This window comes from Pteropus medius, unplaced genomic scaffold (genome assembly GCF_902729225.1).
Source record: "Pteropus medius unplaced genomic scaffold, Ma_sr-lr_union100, whole genome shotgun sequence".
Lineage (NCBI taxonomy): Eukaryota > Metazoa > Chordata > Mammalia > Chiroptera > Pteropodidae > Pteropus > Pteropus medius.
Genome location: NW_024344378.1, coordinates 45880142 through 45904095, shown reverse-complemented (window position 1 = coordinate 45904095; position 23954 = coordinate 45880142). Strand labels below are relative to the sequence as shown.

Below are 23954 nucleotides of genomic sequence, written 5' to 3'. Positions count from 1 at the left end.
CCAACTCTCGCTCCTGGCCTGCTTCTCAGGGAGAATGGCATGAAGGTGGCATGGGGCCCTGAAACCTGACCCTGAACTTTTTTCTCCCCAGTCTTTTCACCCACCACTTTCTTGTCTTCCTATCGTGGCTTTTATTGCTCTACGCTTGTACGTGCAGGTTTCTGGTTGCTACCAGTTGTCCTGCAGAATGCCAGAGTGACAAGAAAAAGTTTTTATGATAAAAGAATTCCACCCGTAAAACCGCTTCTGGGTCAAAAGAAAGCAGGACTTCTCAGAGCCTTGATTATGTTAATGTGCACTGTAACTTCCTAAGAGCGGTTAGGTGGCCATGGTTCCTCCAAATATGCTTGGGAACACTGCTGCAGACTCTAGGCTGGGCCTGCCTGGCAGGGCTCTGGGAGCAAATGGCACAGGTCCCAAGACCCAGCTTGTTATCAAAGTGCTTCCTGGTGTGGGTCTGGCTGACGGTCACTTCCTCGGAGACCCCGTGTGGTGTTAGGCTCCTTCTCAGGGTTGGGTAACTTGAAGTGTAGTGGAGGAAGATTCAGGAGCCCAAAGAGGTTTGGGATTTGGGAGGAAAAATAGCTTCTGGCCTGGGCTGGTGGCCGAGGGGATAAGTGGGTGGGGAGGTGTCCCGGCTTCTCTGCTCTATGATTAGGGCAATTTGTTTCTCCAGTGGGCCATTTGTGGTAGGAAGCACAACCCAGAAATGAAACTAAATATATCCTGTCCCCAGAGGAGCGGAGATAGCAATGGCACCTGACTGGGGGCAGGGTGGTGATTTCACTCAGGTTGGGATGTCATTGCATTGACGCCTATATTTTAAGGGTTGGGAGGAAAACGGTTTGCGATTCCAAGGCCTGGTCTGGGTGAAATGGCAGAGACAAAGGGCAAGGGGTCCTATTCCCTTATATCATGCCCCTCACTTGGTCATCACCCCCTCACTCTAGGCACCATTGTCCCCAGGACTCAGCTCTTTCTCTGCCTCTGGATGGTTGCTGCTGTTCCTGCTTCCCTCGTGCCCCGCAAACCCACAAAGCTCCACCGGCTCTGACTTTCTGTGTTTTAAAATGAATCTTTTCTCCCTGGTGAAATGCCCATTCCCTCCAGGTGGCTGTGAGGAGACAAAAGGATGGAAATCTAATTCACACTGAAGTTGATATGACAGATAGAGTAATGCAATTGCAATTTGAAAGGATTCCATTACATTTCGAGATTTTACTGAAGGCCAAATGAAACCTTAGGTGTTATTTCAACATGTGAAGCCAATCAACACACAGTTGCTGTGGGTGAGGGGGCTGACTTTTGAATCGAAGGCTGTAAACCTCTGATTACATTCCTCATTCTAAAGAAAACTGGGGCTCAGATAAGGTAAGTGACTTGTCCAAGGTCACAGGGCCAGACAGTGGTAAAGCTGGGACTCATCCCCAGGTTCCCTGACCTCTGGTCAATGCTCCTGTCTCTGCTCCATAATGCCTGGGTATTTATCTCTCAGACCTCATTCTTGGAGCCAGCGGCAAGCAGTCACCACCAGCTCTGCCGTCCTGGTAACACAGAACGTTCATCATGCCCTCTGCACTTAGCCATACTTCCCTTGCGCCTTTCACTCCTCAGGAGTGGGCAGTGGATTTCCTGTGCCCTGCTTCATGCTAGAAGTCACCCCATTCCTACAGCTGCTATTTTTTTTCCTATTAATTTTTATGATTGCTGCTAAGAACAAACGCAAAAGAAAGGCAGAGACACTTCAGGTTTTGCTCATTGCATGTTTCCATCTTTAATTAAATAAGTCAAGTAAGCCATCAAGTGATGGATTCACATTCTGTTCCGCAAAGCAGACCCTGACCAGGGGTGGCCGCCAGCTTTCTGAAGGGCAGCCCCTGCGTTTCCAGGAGACGGCAGATTGTAACCATGGCAAGGACATCTGAGACATTGATGGCAAGGGGGCTGGGAGCAATGTGGCTGAGCAGAATGAGCTGCATGCTACACATACATACGTGTGGACACATATGTATACACCATGGCCATGAAGAAAGTGTCCTGTACTGTGTGGCCATGCAACATGACACAGGGCCAAGGTCTTGGCAAAAAGACAGAATTTTCAGGATCCAGGAGGGAACAGGGGAGCCAGGCAGACTTGGCCTAGGACATACTGATGAGATGAAGACTTCAGGGGTTGCCAGGTCAAGCCCAGTGTTAGAGAAAGCAGGATACGTGAGTCATTTTGTTTCCCAAATAAAACACCTGATCTATAATATGAGCTAGGCCAATGAGGTTGGCACCATGTCTGTATTTTTGGAAATGCATAACTTATTCATTCCCCAGGCACAGTCATGAAATGACAAAGGACACAAGACCAAAGGATCTTGAAGCTCTTGAGACATCTGAAGTTGCCAATTCTGCTTTGTCTTTTCGAGGTAAAGAGCAGCTTCCACTGTTCCTGAAACCGTGGGTAGTTGAGAAGCAATGTGGCTGTATTCAGGTCTTCTCCCTCCTGCCTAGTTGGACATGTCCTGGGAATCTTCACAAGCAAACCCAGCAACCTGGGGCCTCTGGATTTTAGTGGATGCTCCTTCTTTCAGTTTGTACAGATTGGCAAGACCCACTTGTTCTCTGCAGGCACCTATTCCCCCACCCATCCTTTCTGTCCCCCTAGATCTCCCTGCTGAGAACCCATCCCTCTGAGACCTGCCTTTGCTTTTAGCCTTTGGGGATGGGAGTGAGAGGTGACTGCCTTGGGGACGCAGCCACCCAGTCTTCTGCTCTTGCTCTTCATAATCCAAGACCTGTCAAGGGATAGGCCCTATAGTCAATTAAAACAGACCCCAGTGTGGTTGAGGATCAGCCAGGGATGCAAGAGACCCTCAGGGGCAGAACCAGACCATCCGATGCTTTAATCTCCTGTCTGCTGTCCAGGTCAAGCATCCATCTTTTGGGACAGGAATCCCTTGATCTTCTGCTGGAACTCACTTCATCATCAGACGGATGGCAGGGAAAGATGCCACTGTAATGGACTGAATGAGTGCCCTCTGCTCTTGGGGGTTTGGTTAGCAGCTGCCCCATTAAACCAGTTTCTGGCTGAGGGTGCTGGCAGACATGGAGTAAACTCTTCATTAAGCATTTTTTCCTATTCATTTAGTTATTTATTTTCAAGTGTGTGCATCACATAAAGGGATAAAAAATTTGCTCCTGTCTCTCAACCTTAGTAATAACTCAGTGATAACCTGCAGGGGGCATGTGACAGAGCTGCACATCTGCTTCTTCCTTTGCCCTCTCCATGAGGACTCAGGAATCCTGTCCCCATCAATGACTCCCAAAGATCCGCTCCCCGCTGCCCCGTGCCCTCATCCATTCCAAGGTTTCCAAACAAGGTGCAGGAGAATCCAGAAATGGGCAGTAGTGGCGACAGCCTGCGGGTGTTAGACACTGCCCTGTCTCACCAGTGCTTGGAATGTTCTGAACTATTTATATAGGCTGGGCTAGAGAGGTCTTCTTCAAGAAGAAGAAAACGAGTAAACACTCATTGCTGAATGGGCCTCTTGTTCCGGGGAAGCTGGCAGCTGTGGAGCTGAGGCATTAACTGCTCCCTCTGTCTCGAGGCAGGTGGGTGCTGTGGAGGGGAAGGCTCCTGGCGCATCAGCAGGAGCAGAGAAACCAGGGCTGGCCTTGCTGGAAAAGGAGGCATTAGTTCCCAGCTGGACCATTTTTCCCAGCCCAGCTCCATGCTGAAAACCCCAAAGACATGACTCCAACCAGGTCCCACGGAGTGTAAAGTCAGTAGTCACCCCCACCCTGTCCTCTAAACCCCAGTACTGCTGAGCCCTGAGGCAAGACTCACTTAACTTGGGTCCCCCTTCAGATATGTGGGTAAAGGTCACACAGAAGAAAAGGCCTTACTTTTGCATCTTCAAACCGACAAGAGGAAGAGAAGGAAGTTCCTTAAACAATAGCTTGGGGCCATCTCAACTCCAGAGCTCTTGGTTTAGTCCCCTCTTGTGTCCTGAATCCTCTTGGAGTGTCCTTGTTGTGTGTGGAGCGAGTGACTGGTTTCTATTATTATGTTTGTCTTTCTTGTTTTGGGTACAGCTTTGAGTCCCTGCAAATAATAAGGTATTTTCTGTCTCTTCTTTTTCATAAAATAAATAAATTAAGTCAACTTGCAATATACAAATTGTCAATGTCCTGAGAGGTCCCAAAGGTCCATTCTTGGTACAGTCCTCAGAGCTCAGGGATGGAGGCCTTGGCCCTGGACATAGGACGGAAGGCAGAAGTCTGCTGTCCATACTCAGAAGGCTCCAGGAAGCACCCCGGATAGGGGAGCCTGCCCTCACACCCCCACGTGGGGAATAGTACAGGGAGCAGGGCAGGGGCTGGGGAAAAACTGCCAGCACTTCTGGGCCTGCCAGAAAAATCCTGGCCCCACTCTCCCCCAGAGTCAAGTTTTCAGAGCTGGAGTCCCTTTAGACCCCAAATTAGAGCCAGCTCCCTGCATAACTTATTCTTGGACTGAAAAACCTAGAGTGGAGACCTCTTCGAATGGCTGAAGTCCATGGTGATGGAGACCCGGCAGCTCAAATACAGTGATTATAACAGACCCCACAAGATGGCTACCATCCTCACCTTTTCAAAAGGTGGTTTCCAGCCAGGGCACACCCCTTCCTTCCCCACAGCAACACCAGCTGGATTTAGATCCCATATTTCCCTTGTGTCCACATTACTCAAACCAAAACTCAGCCCTCTGGGTTTGACAATGGGACGGATCTGACAGAGAGGTTGTCCAGGAAATCAGAAACAGCCTTAGTGAACTGTGACAGCTCCCTGCAAGTTCTAAGGTGGTACTGAGTTCTGCTCCCTGGGTTGGGCTGGGAGTGGGGAAAGATTTCTATTTTGGGTACAATTTCCTGCTTGGTTATAGGCCCCTGAACCCCCAGAAAATGTGATTGGCCCTGGGAGAAATGTTCAAATCCGGCCTCTTCTCAGGGAAGGGCTGCTAATCTATGCTGCTTCTGGACACGCAGCAAAGAACGTTGGTGGTTGCTGAGATTTGTTCCACATGGGGTTCAAACAGAAAAGTCCATGGGGCATGTGGGTTGCCACATGGCCACCTAGGCTCTGATCCTTCTGGAGTAAGGCTCTTTCTTTTCCTCCTCTCCCTTCAGCAGAGAGCTCCCTGCTGGTCCTCCCAGAACCCCCTCAGCCCCTCAAGCACAGATTGCTTCCAAGCTGCACTCCTGCAGAAACAAAACCGAAAACACAGCCACAAAACACCAAACCATAAATAACCTAAAAAAAAATAATAAAAATAAAAAATAAAATAAAATAAAACACCCAGTCCATCCTGAGTTGAGCAATACTCTTCCCAGAGCCCTAAAGGAGGAATTCCAGACACTAACCACATAACCATAGTGACCAACCAGGAGGCCGACCTCGTTCCCCTGTCTTCTCAGGGGAGGGGCTATCCTGATGTGACTTCTCCCCAAGGAGCACTCTGGACTGTCTTCCAAGACCTGCCCCACAGAGGCCTGGCTGCAAGCGCAGGACCCATGCGCTGCCTTTTGCCTTCAGGGACCACAGCTGCTTCTGCCCATCAGGCCCCAGGCAGCCTTCAAATATAGACATGCTCTAGGACACCAGCCAAACTGGGATGGGGCCTTTGGGCTGCAGACACGTGAGAGTGGGCCACGCCATTTCAAAACATCCTGCCTGCCAGCAGTGAGGATATAAATGGGCCAGAGGAGGTAGTCATGTGACTCCAAGGCAGGCAGAAGCGCAGGACTTGGAAGTTCTGTGTCCCCCATTCATCCTAAACCTGGTTGGGCAACGGGGTTGTGGCCTATGACTGTTTCCTTCCCCTGCCCCCAAATAATTAAAGATTCCTCATAAGGTGCATGATAAAGAGAAAACCTGTAAACCCTGTGGGCATAAAGCAATGGGGGAGCTTGTCTGTGTATTTACATGCGTGTATGTGGAATTGTGTGTTTCTGATGTTTTTCAGTGTATGTGGTGTGCATATAGGAATTTATCTTTATACCTGTGTGTTTTGTAGTTCTGTATAAGAGCCGATTTCATCAGCAACCAGCACAGTTATCCCATTTATGAAACTATTCTATCGTTCTTGGTTGGTAAGCCTCAACTGCCATCCTCTAACGCCCTGGGCTGTCCTAGTCCTCCCCCAGGGACCCAACCAGAATCCATGGTAGATTGTGTAGAAATCCGGAGACTGAAAGGTTAACACTGGAGCACTGTGGGAGATGCAACTGTGACTAGTCAATGTCCACAGATCCTTCTGATTTTTAAATATTTGGACTCTGTCCCACAGGGTCTATAGGCATTTATGTGTGTTTCAAGCGTGTGTGTGTGTGTGTGTGTGTGAGAGAGACAGAGACAGAGACAGAGACAGAGTCAGAGTCAGAGACAGAGAAAGACGGGGAGGGGCGCTGTCACTAGGCCAGGACATGCCTGGGCCTGCTCAGGAAACTGCTGCTCCCTATGTCTGGTTTTGATGGCTCTTAAAGGGACAGGGCACTGTCCTGTTCTCAGCAAGAAACCCCAGCCCACAGCTGCGGTGGGGAAGCTATGTGGCTGGGGGCTACTTCTACAGCGGAGGGGCGGCCTGCTCACTGCACGGTTTCCCGCCTTCCTCTGCGAGTGCCGCGGCCGCACCGCTGGCCTGGGTGTGAGGAAGGCAGGGCGGGACTTTCACGAGGAGGGGTGCACGTGACCCAGTCTCCCTACGTGACCCAGAAGGTGCCACGCTCCTCCAGCAGGCTGACAGAGCGGTTGGTGAGCGAGGCGGCATCCCGTGCCAATTTGTAGCCAAAGAGGTGCATGGCGGGGCCGCAGGCGGCCTGCACCACCTGCGCCAGCTTGAAGGGCATGCTGAAGCGCCACTTCTCAAACTGCTCTGAGGAGTTCTTCTGCGTGGAGTAGATACCGCTGCCATCCCGGGCCGCCTGGGTGTTCTTCTGGATCCAGTCCTCCACCTGCGGGGTCAGGGGGATGCCTGCGAAGCGGTACATCTCCCGGGCCTTCTGCAGGGGCCTGCGGGCGACGTCCTCGTAGCGCACCAGCATGTAGCGGCCCCGCAGCCAGGCCGGCTGCTGCAGGCCCAGCTCCGCAGACAGGCGGATGCTCTCACAGTTGCCCCTCAGTCGCTGCACCTCTTCTTCTCTCAGCTGGTCCTGTCCCTCCGCTAGCCACTTCTTCCAGGTCTCGTACTTGCCGGCGAAGGCCACCATGCGGGATGCCAGCACCGCCCGGGGGTCACGCACCAGCTGGATGACGCGCAGGTCCAGCCGGGGGTCCTCCGCCAGCGGCTGCAGGAACTCCAGCTGCCGGATGCGGACGGCCTTGAGGGCCATGTGCTCCTTGCGACGGCAGGCCTCGGCAGCCAGCGTCACGTTGAGGGGGCCGCAGCGGCGGTTCTTGCAGTGGTACTTCTCAAAGACCTTCTTGACGAAGGGCGTGCACACGGGATCCTCACAGAGGGAGCGGCTGGAGCCCCGGCGGAACATGAACTGGGTCAGGTGGGCCTCGGGCAGGGGGCTGATGAAAGGCTCCAGGACATACAGGTCGCATAGGAAGAGCTGCCTGAGCACGTCGCGGTAGACCAGGGCCGAGGCTGCTGCATTGGAGCCTCCTGGCTCGAAGGACACCGTGCGCTCGATGTGCCACAGCGGCTCGAAGAGGTAGAAGATGTTGCCCTGCTGGTTGAAGAACTCGCCCACGAACGAGGAGCCGGTACGGGTGGTGGCCATGAGGAGCACGTGGCGCCGGGGTCCGGCCTTAGCCGGTGGCGGTGGCTGCTCCTCCTTCTCCTGCTCCTCCTCCCGCTCGGCCTCCTCCTCTGGCTCCACGCCCAGCTGCAGACTGACATTTCGCAGGCGGCTCTGCAGCTGCGTGAAGGCTGAATCAAGCTCACTCAGGGACAAGAGGGATGCGTTCTCCGCCAAGTCCAGGGCTGGGTCGGTGCTATTGGCATCTACCAGGGACTGAGGGATCTGCTTCAGCTTGTCCGAGACCCTGTGATGACAAAGGGAGACCAGGGTCAGTGACTGGCTGGGGACTCCATCCTCTGTAGCCTCGCAGGCTGATCGCCCAAAGCCTGTCTCAGTTGGGTTCCACCAGAAGCTGACTCTGAGGCAAAGATTTGAGGGTAAGTAGTTGATTTGGGAAACGATCATAGGAAGAGCTGGTAAAGGGGTAGGGAATGAGGTGTAGAGGAAAAGAAGTTCATGAGGGATGAACAAGCTACTCCTGTGGGCAAATCACTCCAACTCGGGGCCCCGGGAGACGTGTAGAGCACATCTCAGGATTCTCTCCTGCAAAGGGTAAAGCCCAGCTGGCCTTGGCTGAGAGCTGCTCACATAGGCATTTACTCCCCTGTACTTGTGGCTTGCCAATGTGCAGGTGGAGAGTACACTGTTAAGTGGATAGTGGCAGGGACTTGCAGTAGGATCCCGTAGGCACAAACAGGAACAGTCCATGCTAAGGAACCCAGGAAGGGCACTGACTCAATACCTGCTACACAGCCCAAGTCCTGTCCATCTTGGCTGATGCTTTCTTGCAGGTCTAAGGGAAAGCAGGTCTAAGAAATCTTTCTGTGTGGAGCTGGCCCACTAGTAGGGCTACTGCACACAGCCATACGCTGCACACCCCTGGAGTTGAACAATACGCAACTTGCACATGGCATCCCTGCCCACCAGGGTATCTGTATCAAGGGCCCTGCCTTTCCATGGGCTCACCCTCATCCATGACTTTGGATTGGTATAGAGGATGTGCTATTAAATTGAGGCATCATCTTAGGCCAGAACGTTAATTAATAATAATAACCACAGCCAGCAAGTACTGGACACCAACTATGTGCCAAAGCACTGGGCTAAAAGCTTTTACATTTTCTTATCTAACCTTTACAACAAGGAAGGCCTCATCATTAGCCACATTTTAGGGAAGAGGAACTTAAGACAGAAAGGTGAGGTAATATGCCTAAGCTATCACAGCTAGAAAGGGTCAGAATTATGATTCTAACCCAGGTTGCCTGAGTCCAGGGCCCAAGTCTCACCACTGAGGACATGTGCACGGATGATCACTGGTTGAAGGATTGCCTTTGCAGGTCCAGACAGCCATACAGCTGCTTCTCTGCTTCCCATACCCCCTTCATAAGGAAGACTCGTGCTTGCATCCCTCACCTCGAGATGAGTTTATTTTCCTTTTCAATGAAGACAAAAACCACCACCACAAAAGCCAGGAAAAGGGCATATTTGCTCCTCATCCTCAGGCTGTGCAGAAAGTCCCGGCACTCCTGGGGCAAAGCGAGTCCTTTCTCCATGGGGAAGGGTGGGGCTGTGGGCACTCAGCTTGGGGACATCACTCAGGACCTGGCTGGTTGTCTTCAGGTGGGGGACACCCTCTCCTGTGGAGAGATGGGGAGTCAGGACATCCTTGTTTGTAGATGAGAACAAAGAGGAGCTTTCCCACCAGACCTTTGAGGATCCTGGTCTTGCTTAGCAGCCATAATCCCATACCCACTATCCTAATGGACTCTAAACCAAAGAGACTTGAAATCAGGCCATTTAAAATGCTAATGACCCTCTGATTCATCCATGCCACTTCCATCAATTTATCCTTTGACCTCACACATGACTCAAGGGAAAAGAATGTTCCTTGCAGTACAAATGTTTGCAATAGGAAAAGACTACAAACACCGAAATAAAAAATAATGGAGGAGGATCTACAAATGCTGATGTGAATAATCTATCATCTGTCTGTCTGTCTGTTGTCTATCTATCATCTATCTATCTATCTATCTATCTATCTATCTATCTATCTATCATCTATCATCACCATAATCATCATCATTATCTATCTATCTGTAAATAGCAATTATATATGTAAAACAAGCTGCAGACACAGAGTGCTTACCTAAGACAGGGTTTCTTAATCTCAGCACTATTGACATTTTGGACCAGATAATTCTGTGTTGTGGGAGCTGTCCTGTCATTGTAGGATCTTTGACAGCATCTTTGACCTCTACTCATTAGATGCCACTAGCATCCCCTCTGCTGAGATGTGACAATCAAAAATATCTCCAGACATTGTCAAATGTCCCCTGGGCAGGGGACAGGTGCAAAATCACCCCAAGCTGAGAACCTCTGATGTAGTATGATCCCATTTGAAAAAAATTTTTTTCAGTGAGAGAAAAATATAGATGTGTAATACAAAGGACTGTGACTGCGGGGAAGCACAAGGCCTTGTAATAAAGGGCCAGAAAATCAGGAGAGAAGAGTGGGGTGAGTCTTATATTTGTTGTGTAACACTGTGCACTGTTAGAAATTTTACCATGCTATATTTTTTTAAAAATAATTAAGGAAAAAAATCCATCATAGCACATATATTCTAACAAAATCCTTCACATGGCCTTGGCTTTCAGGTCTCAGGTTCCTGGGGCAGCCTCCCTCGAGACAGGTTAGGGCTCACCAGCCCCATCACTATAAAAGATTCCCATTAGCACCTGACACTTTGTCATAAAACAAACCTCCTTGAAATGATTTGTTCAGTGCTGATCATCTCTTCATGGAGGGTGGGGAGTTTGGAACCTCATTATCCTTTAGCACTGGCCCAGGCATACAGGAGACACTCATGCATGGTTGCTAAATGACAGAATGAGTAAAGGAATAAATGAGCCTCAGTGGAGGGTGTGTATATTTTTAAAAGCTGGAGCAAATACAGCGTCGCCCAATGGAGCCTGAATCACCATTTCTTTCACTCTTCCTGTCACACACCTGTCCTGCACCATGAGCCCCAGATTCCAGCATAACTCCCTCTTCCCTCTCTTCTGCAAATCTGTCCCTTTCTCCATAAGGACCCTCATCCATGGGACACAATCTGCTCCAAGTTTGGAAAAATCTTATTGTGGCTTTGTGCAAGGCACCCAGACCATCCCTCTCTCTGGAAAAGATAGATTTTCCTAAGGAAAGCAGCTGGTGTTGATATGGGGGAATGGGAGAGCAAGAAGTTGGGTCCCAAGGCTGCACCATTGTCACACAATGGAATTAGCTTCAGGGACAGCCAGAAAAATCTGTCCCTGAATTCCTTAAGGGAAAGTAATGAGGCAGGGTTTCTACATGTGAGGAGATATATACCCTGGCAGCCAAATGGAAGTCTCCAGCTGTGCAGGGCAGAGAGGAGGTGGGGCAGTAGGTAGCTTTCCCTGATGGGATACTGGGGGTGCTTCCTGAGTGTAGGTTGGTGAAGAGGGGACCAGGAGGGAAGAGGACTGCAAGGCCAGCATGAGGGCAACTGGAATTTTCTTGCTTCTTTCGATTTCTTCCGGGCCTTTTCCCATGCACTAATTCAACAAATATTTCCTGAGAGCCTACTATATGCCAGCCTCTTGTCTAGGCACTGGGGATACAGCATTGAACAGGCAGACCTGGTCCATGTCCTTGGGGTTTACACTCTGGTTGGAAGGGCTGACTGGAATGATATGGGTAGCTGAAGTTTATTGAGTGCTTACTACTCTGTGCCAGGTGCTATGCTAGCACTTGATTTGCATTTCCTCATCAATTCCTCACAAAATCCCTATTAGGTAGCAACCACCTCCATTTACAGAACAGGTAAAGGAGGCTCAGAGAGGTTAAGTAACTTACCCGAGGTTCCTCCAGCAGGGGCCTAGATCACTCCTCCCAGATCCAGGACATTCAAGCCTCTTAATGCTACCCAGGGACCCCCACTGTAGCACATATGGTAGGGCTTTCCAGCTGATGGTCTGTCAGTCTGTCTCTCTTTCCTGGACGGCAAGCCCCCCAATCTTGGGATTAGCATCTAGAATAACACCCAGCATATACCTGCTGCCCAACGAATCACTGTGAGTGAACCTGTCAAAGCTGGTGGCTGGCTCAGTGCCTGGCTGGCTGTTGGCATGAGTTTGTAGAATCATAGACAGGATCACGTTCCTTAAGCATCTCATTTAACCCATGGTGGGGTGCAAGGCCACCTGTCCTGCCAAAAGGGTGAGTGAGATCCAATTCTGAGTCTGCAGAACACAAGAGTTGAAATCCTGACTTTCTAGCCTCTGGGCAGTTGGCTGAGAGCTGCCTTGGTCTGATAGTGGGAGGGAAGCAGGGACCAGAAGCTGGGACCAAAAGTCCTGGGTTCTAGTCCTTCCTGAGTGTCTACCACGCTGTGTAGCCCTGTATAAACGACTTAACTTCTCTGGGCCTCAATTTCTTCACCGGTAGCATGAAAAAGATGGCACCTACTGCATAAGATTGCTGTGAGGAACAGTATCTGATGCATGGAAAGCGTTCATTAAATACTAGAGAGGAGAAAAAAAGGCAGGGGTGGGTGTGGGGAGTTGCCTTTGCTGTCCTCTCCCTTCAGGGTATAACATCTTTGGTAAGATTTAAAAGTTTGGTTGCCTTGATGACAAAGCTCCTAAACCTTCTCCTCTCCCTTCCAGGCACTGTTTTATTTTTAAGCTGCCCTCCCAGCTTCACTCCTTCCCCCCACCCCTCAACCATACAGGATTCCTAAGAACTCTCCTGCCATTACCCTAAAAGGAAGAAGCAAGCGAAAACTCTCTGTGACATGAAACACAGGCAGGCTGTTGGCTCCTTTGGTTTGCCCCTAGGTTTAGCTTCGGAAGCCCAGTGGTTGGGTGGGAGTGGGTGGGCAGCAGATGAGGGAGGTTTAGAGGTCCCAGGGGGAATGGGAGAGGTCACCAAGAGAGGGTCACAAGTGCCAGGAGGTCAAAGGATCATGAGGGAGGAGGACAGGGCTGGGATGGTGGTAACACAGCAAACTTTCAGGCAGAACCTGCCCTACAGGAGGCCCTCTGCAAGAAGTGGGTCTGTGACATCTGTGACACAAATGTGTCCAGGGTGCCTTCGTATTACCTTCACATAATCCTTCATACTACCCCCCTCGCAAAACCCATGGTGCACAGGCCAGTCTTTCTCTCTCGCTTAGCTCATGGGAAAAATGAAAAATCTCTTCCTCCTCTTGGTGGATGCCACTTCCCAGGGGAGTGCTTGATACCTATCCTCCCTCCAACACCCAGCAATGACGTGACAGCCAAAGGAAAAACTGGCATCCCCATGCCAGGATGCCAGAGGAGGTCATATTTCCAGGGTGCCTGGGCCAATGGGTGAAGAAAGCCAGGGGCACATACCAGCCTAGCTCTGCCTGGATGCAGCAGATGGTGGGACAGCTGCCATTGGCCTACTTACACCCAGTGCTCAGCTCAAATGTCCTTTCTGCTGGAGTTTTGTCACCACTGACCTAACGTTGACCATCTATCCTCCTCCATCATTTTCCCTCTTGGCATCCTGCTTTAGTTCCTTCCTTGTTGGAAATGTACTCGTTTACTGCCACTGTTATTTCAGCCACCGGAATGTCAGCTCCGGGAGACGAGAGTGTCGTCAATCCCCTTCGCCTTTATATTCTACGCCCATTATCCCAGTGCCCTCCTCTGTATACCAGGCACAGAGCAGGTGCGCCATAGTACTCGTTGGATGAATTGAAGGATGTCTTTCCCAAAGCATTTAGCCCAGCGTGAGATATTTAATAATTCTAAGTTGACGGAAAATATGAAGAAAAAAAGCAGTTGTTCCTTATACGAGGGAACCACATGTGTGTGCTGTGAGCATGTGCTACGGGCGTGTATTATGAGTATATGCCTGAGTGTATAATATAAGCATGTGCTGAATGTGTACTATAGGCATTTACTATGGGCGTATGCTATAAGTGTGTACTACGGGCAAAACGGCATGCTTGGGGCTTCACATACATTAGTCTCTTGAATTATAACAATCTTGGGTGCTGGTTTGAGGATGAAGAAACTGAGCTTTGGGGCTTTCAGCCCAAGCCTCTACAGCTGTGTGCTAACGACTGGGAGAACAGAAGACAGCCAAAGGCACCTCAGCCAAATCTTAATGAGGGAACACTAGAAAGAAAGTGGGCTGTGAGCTGAGGCCCTAAACGCCAAGAACAGGCATCCCTACCTTGCTATCCCCTCCGGGGGCGCCTTTCTGTTTAGGCTTCCCTCATGACCTGGCAAGGGGCCCTCACGAGACAACAGTTTTCTACTTGGATGGCTCCCAGCCAGGCCCTCGGCTTCCCCAGGCCTTCCACTGAGGCCCTAAATGGACTGCAGCCCACCTCTGCCTCTCCCTGGGAGAGACAAGGTCCCAGAGTCTGCTGTGAATGGAGCTCCGATAAGGGATGGGCCCTGCCAGACATTGCATCAGGCTGCAAAACTCCACTCCCCTCACTTGCTCAGGGCCGAGAGCTTAGCGGAGACTGGGGCCTCAGCTGTTGCAGGCCCTGCTCACAAAGTCTTTCCACCAGGCAGGAGGAGGAGCCACCCAGAGAGGAGGCGCTGAGGGAGGGCCAGAGTTGAGAGGGAGGAGGCTCCCTGGGCAGAGATGGCAGCAGGGAAGCCCAAAGTGCGAAAACTCTGAACCAACCCATGGACTGTAGCCCTGTGGGGCCTGGAGGCTGCCCCAATCATGCCATGTAACCAAACACCCAGGAGGAGAGAGCTCAGGAGGGTTTCTGTGAGTTGTCTCTGAATCCTCTGGATAATGGAGACAGGCAGGGCAGGAAGAAGGAACTCAAATTCTGGGCCTGCCTTTGATGTGGATGATCTTTGCTTGGGAAATGCAGAAGTCTGTCCAGTGGCCTGTCAGGCTAAGTTCTATTTCATGTGGCAACATCCAGAGATGGCTTGGAAAGGACCAAGGCCTCCAATATCTCGGGCTTAGTGTCTGACAGGAGAGTAAATGCTTAGAGTATGTTGGATGAACCAGTGCATAAAGAAAGAAGAGAAGGAATGGAAGAATGAGGAAGTGAATGAATGCCTGGCTGATGCTCCCCTGTGCAGCTCAGGGCTATCTTTCCTCCCCAAGCACCCTCACACCCCAGGGCTCCAGCCTCCTCTCTCAGAACAAACTCACCTATACCTTCCTATGGACACCTGTCCAACCTTAGCCAAGACAGAATAGAAACAGCCAAAGGCGAAGGAAGGTGTGTGTTACCTGTGCAGCAGTGGGCCTTGGGGCTGAGGGCCACTCTAGTGGGGATGGGTTTACCAGAGACTCTCAGGGAGCCAGCCCTGGCCAGGAGAGACCCCGGCTGCTCCTCAGCCCTGTTTCGCTGTTCAGAGATGTGGGGGAGCACACCCTCTACCCCTATTTGACACAGTCGCTTTATCAGGGCCGGCTCAGCTGTATGAACAACACATCCTGTGTAAATCCCAAAGCCGACAGCTGCACAAAATATGGGGCCCAAGAGAACAATTTCAGGCCTCCCAGTCAGCAAAGGCACTTACCATGCCTCTGACGCTGCATCCCAGGCCCTGGGCCAGTCCGGAGCTGACCCACTGCTCTGGGCTTTGCTACACTTGATTGGTCAGGAGCTGCAATGGGAGCTGGTGTCCATGACGGCCATAACCATGAAGCTGGGCAGCCTGGTGAGGAGACTGCTGGCTCATTCGGAACTGACCTGGATGTGGGCCAAGATTCTTGTCCAAAGATGTGTACCCAGCTCTGGAAATCCAAGTGTGAGAAGCAGCTCAAATGTCCCACCAGATAGGGCTGGCTGAGTAATTGCAGTGCATGGGAACAATGAATACGGATCACACGGGGGTTAAAAATGCTGCACAGCTACAAAAATGAACTATTAAGTGATGATTCTTTTCATTTTATGCCCTTTCATAGTTGTATGAATTTTTAACGACCATGCACATGTATCACTTTAATAAGTTTTAAAATCTAATCTGAAACATAGAAATCTAAGATCACTTTGGAAATGGTGTAGAAAAGGCACAGGACTGGAGGCTGGGAGACCTGTTAGTTCTTTCTGCAATGGTTCAGGAGGGAGAAGGGGTCCTGAGTAAGTGGCAGCAGAGAGGCAAAGTGGAAGGATAGACATGTGAGAAGTTAAGAAAGCCAACTCAATGCCTATGACATACACAATAGGCATAAGCCTTGAGGACAGCATCTCAAGTGACATGAGCAAGACACAAAAGGACAAATACTGTACGATTCCACTTACATGAGGCGCCTAGAGGAGCCAAATTTATAGAGACAGAAAGTAGAGGGTAGTTGCCCGGGACGGGGGAGGGGGATGGGGCATTAGCATTTAATGGGGACAGAGTGTCAGTTTGGAAAGACAAAAAAGTTCTGGAGATGGATGGTAGTGATGGTTGTATAACGATGTAAATGTACCTAATGTCACTGAACTGTACACTTACAAATGGTTAAAATAGTAAATTTTATGATATGTATGTTTTCCATAGTAAAAACTATAAACGATGCCTATGGATGGGGGAAGTGGGGGAACAGAAGACTCTAGGAGGATCCCTGAGTCTTCTCTTGGACAGCAGTTTTATGCTCCACTGTGCCCACAGTGCCTGGCACAGCACTGGCACATGGCAGAGCTCAATAATATTTGTGAAGTGAATGAATTCGTACACTGTGTTGAAGAGTCTGCTGTGGTTTCCTATAGGTTGGTCATCTCTTCCCCAGTGCTAGTGTTTTATTGGATGCATAGAAGGTGCTTAATTAATTTGCTATTGATAAAAAATGTTAGCAGAGATTTAATTTATTGCACAGAAATATGTTCGCATTACGATGCCTCTCTGAAAAAGGACACACCCATATCTAACCTAGAATTCCATTTAGTCAAAAAATGTGCGTGTATGCACACACACACGTATATACATACGTACATACATACATACATATATATGTGTGTGTGTGTATATATATATATAGAGAGAGAGAGAGAGAGACAGACAGACAGACACTTTGGAAAAGTCCGAATAAGTTAATAGTGATTCTCTCTGCAGCTGTGGGTACTTGACTTCCTTGCTTTTATTTATTGTCTTTGAAGCCCTGCGACACTGGGAAAAGAACTTAAACCTGAGTGATTTCCTCGTCTGCAAATGGGGATATTTACAGCATCTATTATAAACTCAGTGGTCACAAGGAATTCAAGGAGGCGGTGCCAGTGAAGTGCGTAATCCAAGCTGAAGATGTGGTGAGTAGGGACTAGGAAGAAACAGCTGGCCCTGTCTTTACAGATGCAGCAAAATCTGTGGCTTGTGCACTTGTGCTGAGTGTTGGAATGGCGGGAGTGGGGGGAGGGGTGTCAGTCCCCTAAAAATACTAAGAAAAAGGAAACAGTGATAACCTAACCTGACCACCAGCTGAGAATGTCCCTCAGGCAGAGGCACTACACACTCATTTATGGATGGCATTCGGCCCTGGGCATCTCATCCTGGACTCTTAGCCTTATCTGGAGATAGACACTCAGACTTTCCTTGTCTCAGGCACTGCAACCACCTGTATTCCTGAGGCAGCAGAGCAGCCAGAGAGAGAGATGGAGAAACAAACACCACAGGCAGAACCTTCAAGGATGCTCTCTCTCCAACTTCCCTGCAGGCCAGAGCTGCTCACAAATTTCACATGGTCCCACAATGGACCCTTGCAGAGCGGCCTTCTCTCCTCTGACTGTTGTGAAGGGTGTGTACTGAGGCTTCAGGCCTCCGAACTGTCAGTCTGAGGACAAGCAGAATGCCAGTGGACTGGTGGATTTTGCTCCCAGGACAAAATCATGTTGACAGCAGTGGCTCAGGCCAGCAGCCTTATGCAAAGCAGCTTGGCTTTCCAACTTTAATTGAACTTGCCTCAGACTGTGCAAGTCTGAGTGGGTATTTCTTTCCAAAAGGTCCAGGAGAAATCTGTCCTGTACACCTCCCCGCCAATCATGAAAATCATGGCTCTTTCCCTAAAACTGCAGAATGTCAGGATTGGAAAGGGCTTGGAAATTTTCTTATCCATCCTTCTTCATGTTTCATCTATAGAAATCCAGACTCAGAGAGGGCAACGGCATACAACTGGATGGTGACAAAACTCGAACCACTACGTAGTTCTCCTGTCTCCCAGATTAGTAATGGCTCTGCCCAACTTTATCACCCTGACTCTCATAGCTTCCCCCGCTCACCAACCTTCAGCACAGGGATGGCAAATACATGGCACGCATTTCACCAGTCAGCAGTTCTGTGCCTGAAGCAGACATCACTAATCAATCATCCTCCTTTTTTTCAGCTGAGACTAGATGTAGCCTCATAAACCTTCTCAGTGCAGTGCCAATCCATTAGAGTTGGCATGTGAGAGAAAACCGATTTGCCCTCCCAACTTTACAGGATCCTTAGTGGCTACCAAACAAGATTCCTCACCACCCTAGTTTGGCATTCTAACCTCTGGCATTACCGCTCAATGTCAGCCCAAATTCCAAGTCTCCTCTTACATAAACCCTCCATTCAAGCGCATATGCCGTGTACATCCATCCTCCAAGCCTTTAATTTAGCCCATAAAGCCCTTTACCGTACAAAACACCACAGATTACAATAATAGTGAGGTTACTAAGCATAGTTAAAGCTTCGAAATTTGCTGAAGAGATATTCTTTAGGAAGAGACCTGCAATGAATGCAAGGTTCTTACAATCCCACCTTTCTCCCTCGCTTGGCTTGTGCTTTCATGAACGAGAGTGAAGGTGGAGTTGCAGAGAGCCTAGGAAATTACACAGAACCCCTGCCAATCCATTCCACACCACAGCTGGCAAAGATCTTTACATGGCTAATTTTATATTATTACTCACATGCCTTTATGTGTTTTTATGAATAACAGCCAAAATTTAAAGTCTTCAGGCTTCCCCACAAAATGTTTTTTTGGGTTTTGGGAAAATTTGGGCAAGTACACTGGAGTGTGTCTTGAGTGTGAACACAAACTGCTATGGGTATTAGAGCAGAAAAAGGTTGAGGCCAATTGCCTAAAGAAAGCACATAAGGATAAATCGGAACCATATGTGGTGCCATTTTTCCACATATTAGATTGAAGAACAAAATGTTCTATGTTATATTGCGTAGGTGAAGTATGGGGAAACAACTGGCGGAGACTTGGTGCTCAAGTACCCACATGCCCTCCACCTTCTCCAGGCTTCCTTGCAGTTAGGTTGAGAATGACCAGGTTCTGATCAGTGGGATATAAGCTAAAGTGATGTAAGCCACTTCAAGGCCTAGTCCTTAAAATGATCCTACACATTCCTCTGGCTCTCTCTTCTCTTACTGAGGCAACACTGGAGGCCATGTGTGCCAACTGGCTAGTACAAGAAGGAAGCAGCCCAGATCCTGAGCTGCTGCTTAAAGAGCCACCCAACCTGCATCAGAAGGGATGCAAGCATAAAACAAGCCTTTGTTGTGCTAAGCCACTGAAATGTGGGGGTTGAATTGTTACTGCACATAACCTGTTCTGGCCCAATACACAGCTTTCTCTCATTATGTTGATGGGAGTGTCCATTTTGAAGGACAACTTGGCAAAACCAGCAGAATTTTAAATACGCACACTCTTTGACCCCATGGAGACTCTAGAACTCTACTTCTACGAATTAATCTTTCAGATACACTCGCACGGTTACAAGGACACATATAACAGTAAACGGTTTATAATTGCAAGACTAAAAATGACCTTAACGTCTGTGAATAGGCAAAAAAAAGGAAAACACCAGTTAGATGATGGTATATTTATCGGTGTAATACCCTGCAATGGTTAAAAAGAAAGACGCAGCACTTTATGGGACAATATGAAATGTGGTTCAAGATATGAGTGATTCAAGCAATGGGCAAGAGTGTGTGTGGTATACTACCATCTACGTAAAAATCAGGGTGGATACACACGATTGCTGGGACATACCTAGAGTATTTCTAGAGAGAGAAATAAGAAATTGGTAAGAGTAGTTGAGGGAATTGGGAAATGAGTGGGAATAGGGACCTACTTTTCACTAATACGCTCTTGTATTATTTGAATTTGTTACCATGTTTATCTATAACCTTTTCCAAATAAAAGTAAGTGGTTATAAAATAAACTGGAAAAAAAGAGTGTGTGGAGTTGTGTTCCAGTTCGCTGCCCTGTACAGCAGGTTCTTGAATAATGTCATTTCATCCAACGTCTTTTTGTCATAATGTTAAGAAGAAAGAAAAAATCAGTTCCTGGCGGGGCCACTATGTGGAGTTTGTATGTTCTTCCCAAGTCTGTGGGTTTTCTCTGAGTCCTCCAGTTTCCTCCCATATCCTAAAGATGCACACGTGGGGTGAACTGGTGTGTCTCAGTTGCCCAGTCTGAGTGCGGGTGTGTGGGTGTCCTGTCCAGGGCGGGGCCCAGCCTTGTACCCTGAGCTCAGAGGATAGGTGCTACCACTCGTGACCCTGAACTGGAATAAGCGGGTTGGAAAATAATTATCTTACTCGTTTTTATGTATCTTTCTTAAACGTATGGCTAGCTCACATTTATTCCAATGTTTAATATTAGAAGTGTTTTGGGTCTTTATTTAGAAGTTTGGTGATGTTATTGTGACCAGAAATATGCGCTGTAGGCACTTAATTCTTTTTTTTTTTTTAATTAACTCTTGTTTATATCAATTAACCTATGGTGAAATCCATTTTGTTATATGTCATTTTGCTTAAAGTTGCAGCTTCCAAGAACCTATTGACAATGTTAAGTGAGGATTTAACTGTGCAGTTAGTGCTTAATTTTACTTTAATGACGAGTCTAAGAAGCTTTGTGATGAACTTAACCCAGCATAAGCAAGAGGGAACTTGACAAAGATGTTGGCTATACCAGATTTTCAGCATTTTGAACCAAAAAAATGCTGTTACGCTGAGGACAACAAATAATTTTCATCCCATGAGCCAAAACCAATAGATTGGTATTGGTTGCCTGGAGCACTATGATGAGAAGAATTCTGAGGCCAGGCTTATTTTCTGTGGCCTGGACATGGCCAATGCCAAAGTTTCAGGGTTCCCAGCCTAGGCCAAGGCTGATCAATTGGAAGTGACTGCCTGTAGTGTTGTATTTGGAAAGGTGGCTATCCAGAGGAAGAATGTTGTGATTGCCTGGCAGGTGATGTCTTCCAATGCTAGAGGGGTAGTGTGAGTGTGGTGCATTTGCTGACTCAGCTTTTCAACCCTGACAGCATGTGAGAATCACCTGGGGAGTTTCAGAAATTACTGAGGCCTGGGTCCCACCCCCCAAGATTATGACTGAATTGGTCTGGATGTGGCTTCGGTATGATTGTTTAAAGCTCCCCAGGTGATTCTAACCTAGAATTGGCAAAGACTGGGAGCCCTGCCTTGCCGCACCTAGCTTCTTTAACAAGCAGTGCCTGGGGGTCTCTCTGAGAGCAGGAGTGTTTGTCTGTGTGGGTACTAGCTTGACAGATTGGCAGGAGGACAGGTATGCCGGATGAACAGGTCTATTTTTCTTGTTTTACTCGGGATGTAAGTGCTTGGGGAGTTCCTATGCCCATATTTGAGCGGTCCATTTAAAACTTGCTCCCCTGTACCGTGGTATAAAGGAAAAAAAATCAGTTGTTTTCCTTCCTGTATAGGGAAAAACTCAGTTCTTCCCCATTGTGTTTCTTTCCTGTGTGTCTCCTTTACTTTTTCACAGAACACTACTTCTGGTCACCAAGTAATGGGGCTTTTCCCCAACAACAAGCAAGTCTCCGACAAATTGTAGGAGTCCCATAAAACTGCCCTTCCCCCACTGAAGGGGTCAGTCACAAACTCAAGTTAGCAGCTGTGCTTCTGACAAACTGGCCATTAGATTCCATGGATCGGAGAGGTTCCGATGACCTTCTCCTCAGGTTTGATTAATTTGCTATAGTATTCACAACTCAGGGAAACAATTACTTACGCTTACCAGTTTATTAAAGGATATGATGAACAGCCAGATGAAAAGATACATAGGGTGAGGTTTGAGAGGGCCCTGAGCACAGAAGCTTCTGTCCCTTGCAGTTGGGGTGCACCACCCTCCCAATGTGGATGTGTTCATTCACCTGGAAGCTCTCTGAATTCCATACTATTGGGATTTTATGGAGGCTTCCTCGCGTAGGCATGATCAATTATTAAGTCCATTCCCAGCCCCTTTCCCTCTCTGGAGAAGACGAGGGGCACTGAAAATTCCAAGCTTCTAATTATGGCTTGATATTCCTGGTGACCAGTGTGCCCCCCAATCCAGGAGCCCACCCAGCGTCCCTTCATTAGAATAAGAGATGCTCCCAGTGCTCTTATCACTTAGGAAATCACAAGAGTTTTAGGAGCTCTGCCAGGAACTGGGATTTCACAACATGGGATACTACCCAGCAGTTAGAAAGGCACGAGTTGTTGATACACACAGCAACTTGGATGAATTTCAGGGATATGAAGTTGAGTGATAAAAAAAAAAAGTCTCAAAAGGTTATACGCTGCATGATTCCACTTTTATAACATTCTTGAAATGACAAAATTCTGAGAAAAAGATCAGTATCGCGAGAGTTAAGGAAAGGGTGAGGCAGGAGGGTAGTGGATATAGCTATAAAATGGCAATATGAGAGATGCTTGTGGTGCTGGAAATGATATATCTTGAATGTATCAGTGTCAATATCAATATCCTGATTGTGATATTGTACTAGAGTTTGTACGATGTTATCACCGGGGAAGCTGAGTAATGAGTTCATGGGATCTCTTTGTATTATTTCTTAAAACTGCATATATATCTATACTAATCTTGAAACAACGAAAAAAGGGTTAATTTGAAAGAAAAAAAAAACTACCTTCCACAACAGTAGGTAGGGTTTAAAGACATCTTTGGAAAATGGAGCTAGAGGTGAGCAAAATGGTCTTCCTGGGGCAGAAGAGTGAACTAGTTGAATAAAAACGGGAACTCTGAGTTTGGTGTTTTGTAGAAGCATCGGGTGGGGAGGCTGAATGAGGAAGTAGATGAAAAAGTCCCATCCTTACAGTAGGGGAAAGAGAAAGAGGGGACAGGACCCTGGAGGGAATGACATAATATCTGACCCATCAGCTGGAAGACCTGGCGGGACCTCCAGTCAGAGAGGAGCTGGGAGCAGGCATGGAGTCCAAGTGAGGCCAAACAAGATTTGATGCCCAAGTAGAGCTGCCCAGAAATCCCTGGGAGACCTCAGCAGGTCAGTCAGGCATTGTCTTGCAGTGGAGGAGGCGATCTCGGCAGCTACGCTAACTGCCAACATTGGCATTCATGGGTCGGTGAGACCTGGGGCCATATTTGAACTGCTCATGGACCTACCAGGGGGCAAAGCAAGCTTCAGGGCGCTTGGTAGAAATTCTGCAGCTCCCAGGCAGGAAGGAAAAGGGTTTGAAGCACTTTAGGTGGAACTTTTAAAAAGTGAAAACATTTGAGAAAGTACTTAGTGAATCTCTGGATGATAAAAGCTCACATTCAACAAGCAAGTTCATTTGCTGAGTCCTTGCTTTACGCCAAGCATAGGAAGAGGCACTGGGAATAGAAGAAGGGAAGGACACAGCCTCTGCCCTAAAGGAACTGAATAATAACAAAAGTTAACACTTATAATGAACCAGGCACTGTTCCAAACACATACATGTTTTCAATCCTTAGAACAACCCTATGAGGAAGGTACACATAATAACCGATAATAACCAACACTGCCATTTAAGGCAAGCAGAGGCCAAACAACTCGTCTTCAGTTAAGAGGTAGAATTGGGGTTTGAATATAGGCAGTCTGGCTCCAGAATTCATGAATTCAACCACTATGCTGTATCACTGAGCAAGCAGATTTAGCCAAAAGGTGGGAGCTGTACAGCAGTGGGCAGCTCAGAGTTCTGGCCAAAAACTGGTCTGCAAGGATCTGTCAACAGCTTGCTGTGCAACTTTGGACAACTTGCTAGACCTCTTTGTCTCACACTCTACGAGACACACATGGCCTCAAATATAAGGTTTTTGGAGAGTCTTAAAGAAACATGCTTTGGAGGCACAAGGCCATTGCCCACTGCCTGTCCTAGATAAGAAATAAAAGCCCATTGCCTGTCCCAGATAAGCAGCTGTCACTGGCTGTGGGAGACAATGAGTAGAATG

The 23954-nt window shown here is 48.4% G+C and overlaps 1 protein-coding gene across 6 annotated transcripts in view; it reads right to left on the bottom strand.

The window, feature by feature from the left end:
• Window positions 1–1749: 1749 nt before the first annotated feature.
• The window catches only part of CHST3 (carbohydrate sulfotransferase 3), a 37488-nt gene continuing 15283 nt past the window's right edge, over window positions 1750–23954 (bottom strand). For 3 of the 6 annotated variants that reach the window (XM_039872065.1, XM_039872064.1, XM_039872067.1), the window contains 3 exons: window positions 10532–10646; window positions 9186–9409; window positions 1750–8019 (listed from right to left, as the gene is read on the bottom strand). In XM_039872065.1, the coding sequence (XP_039727999.1) occupies window positions 6729–8019; window positions 9186–9325 (1431 nt within the window). In that variant the 5' untranslated portion in view covers window positions 9326–9409; window positions 10532–10646 and the 3' untranslated portion in view covers window positions 1750–6728. The remainder of the gene's footprint in view (window positions 8020–9185; window positions 9410–10531; window positions 10647–23954) is intronic. The other 3 variants (XM_039872068.1, XM_039872066.1, XM_039872069.1) reach the window with 2 other exon arrangements.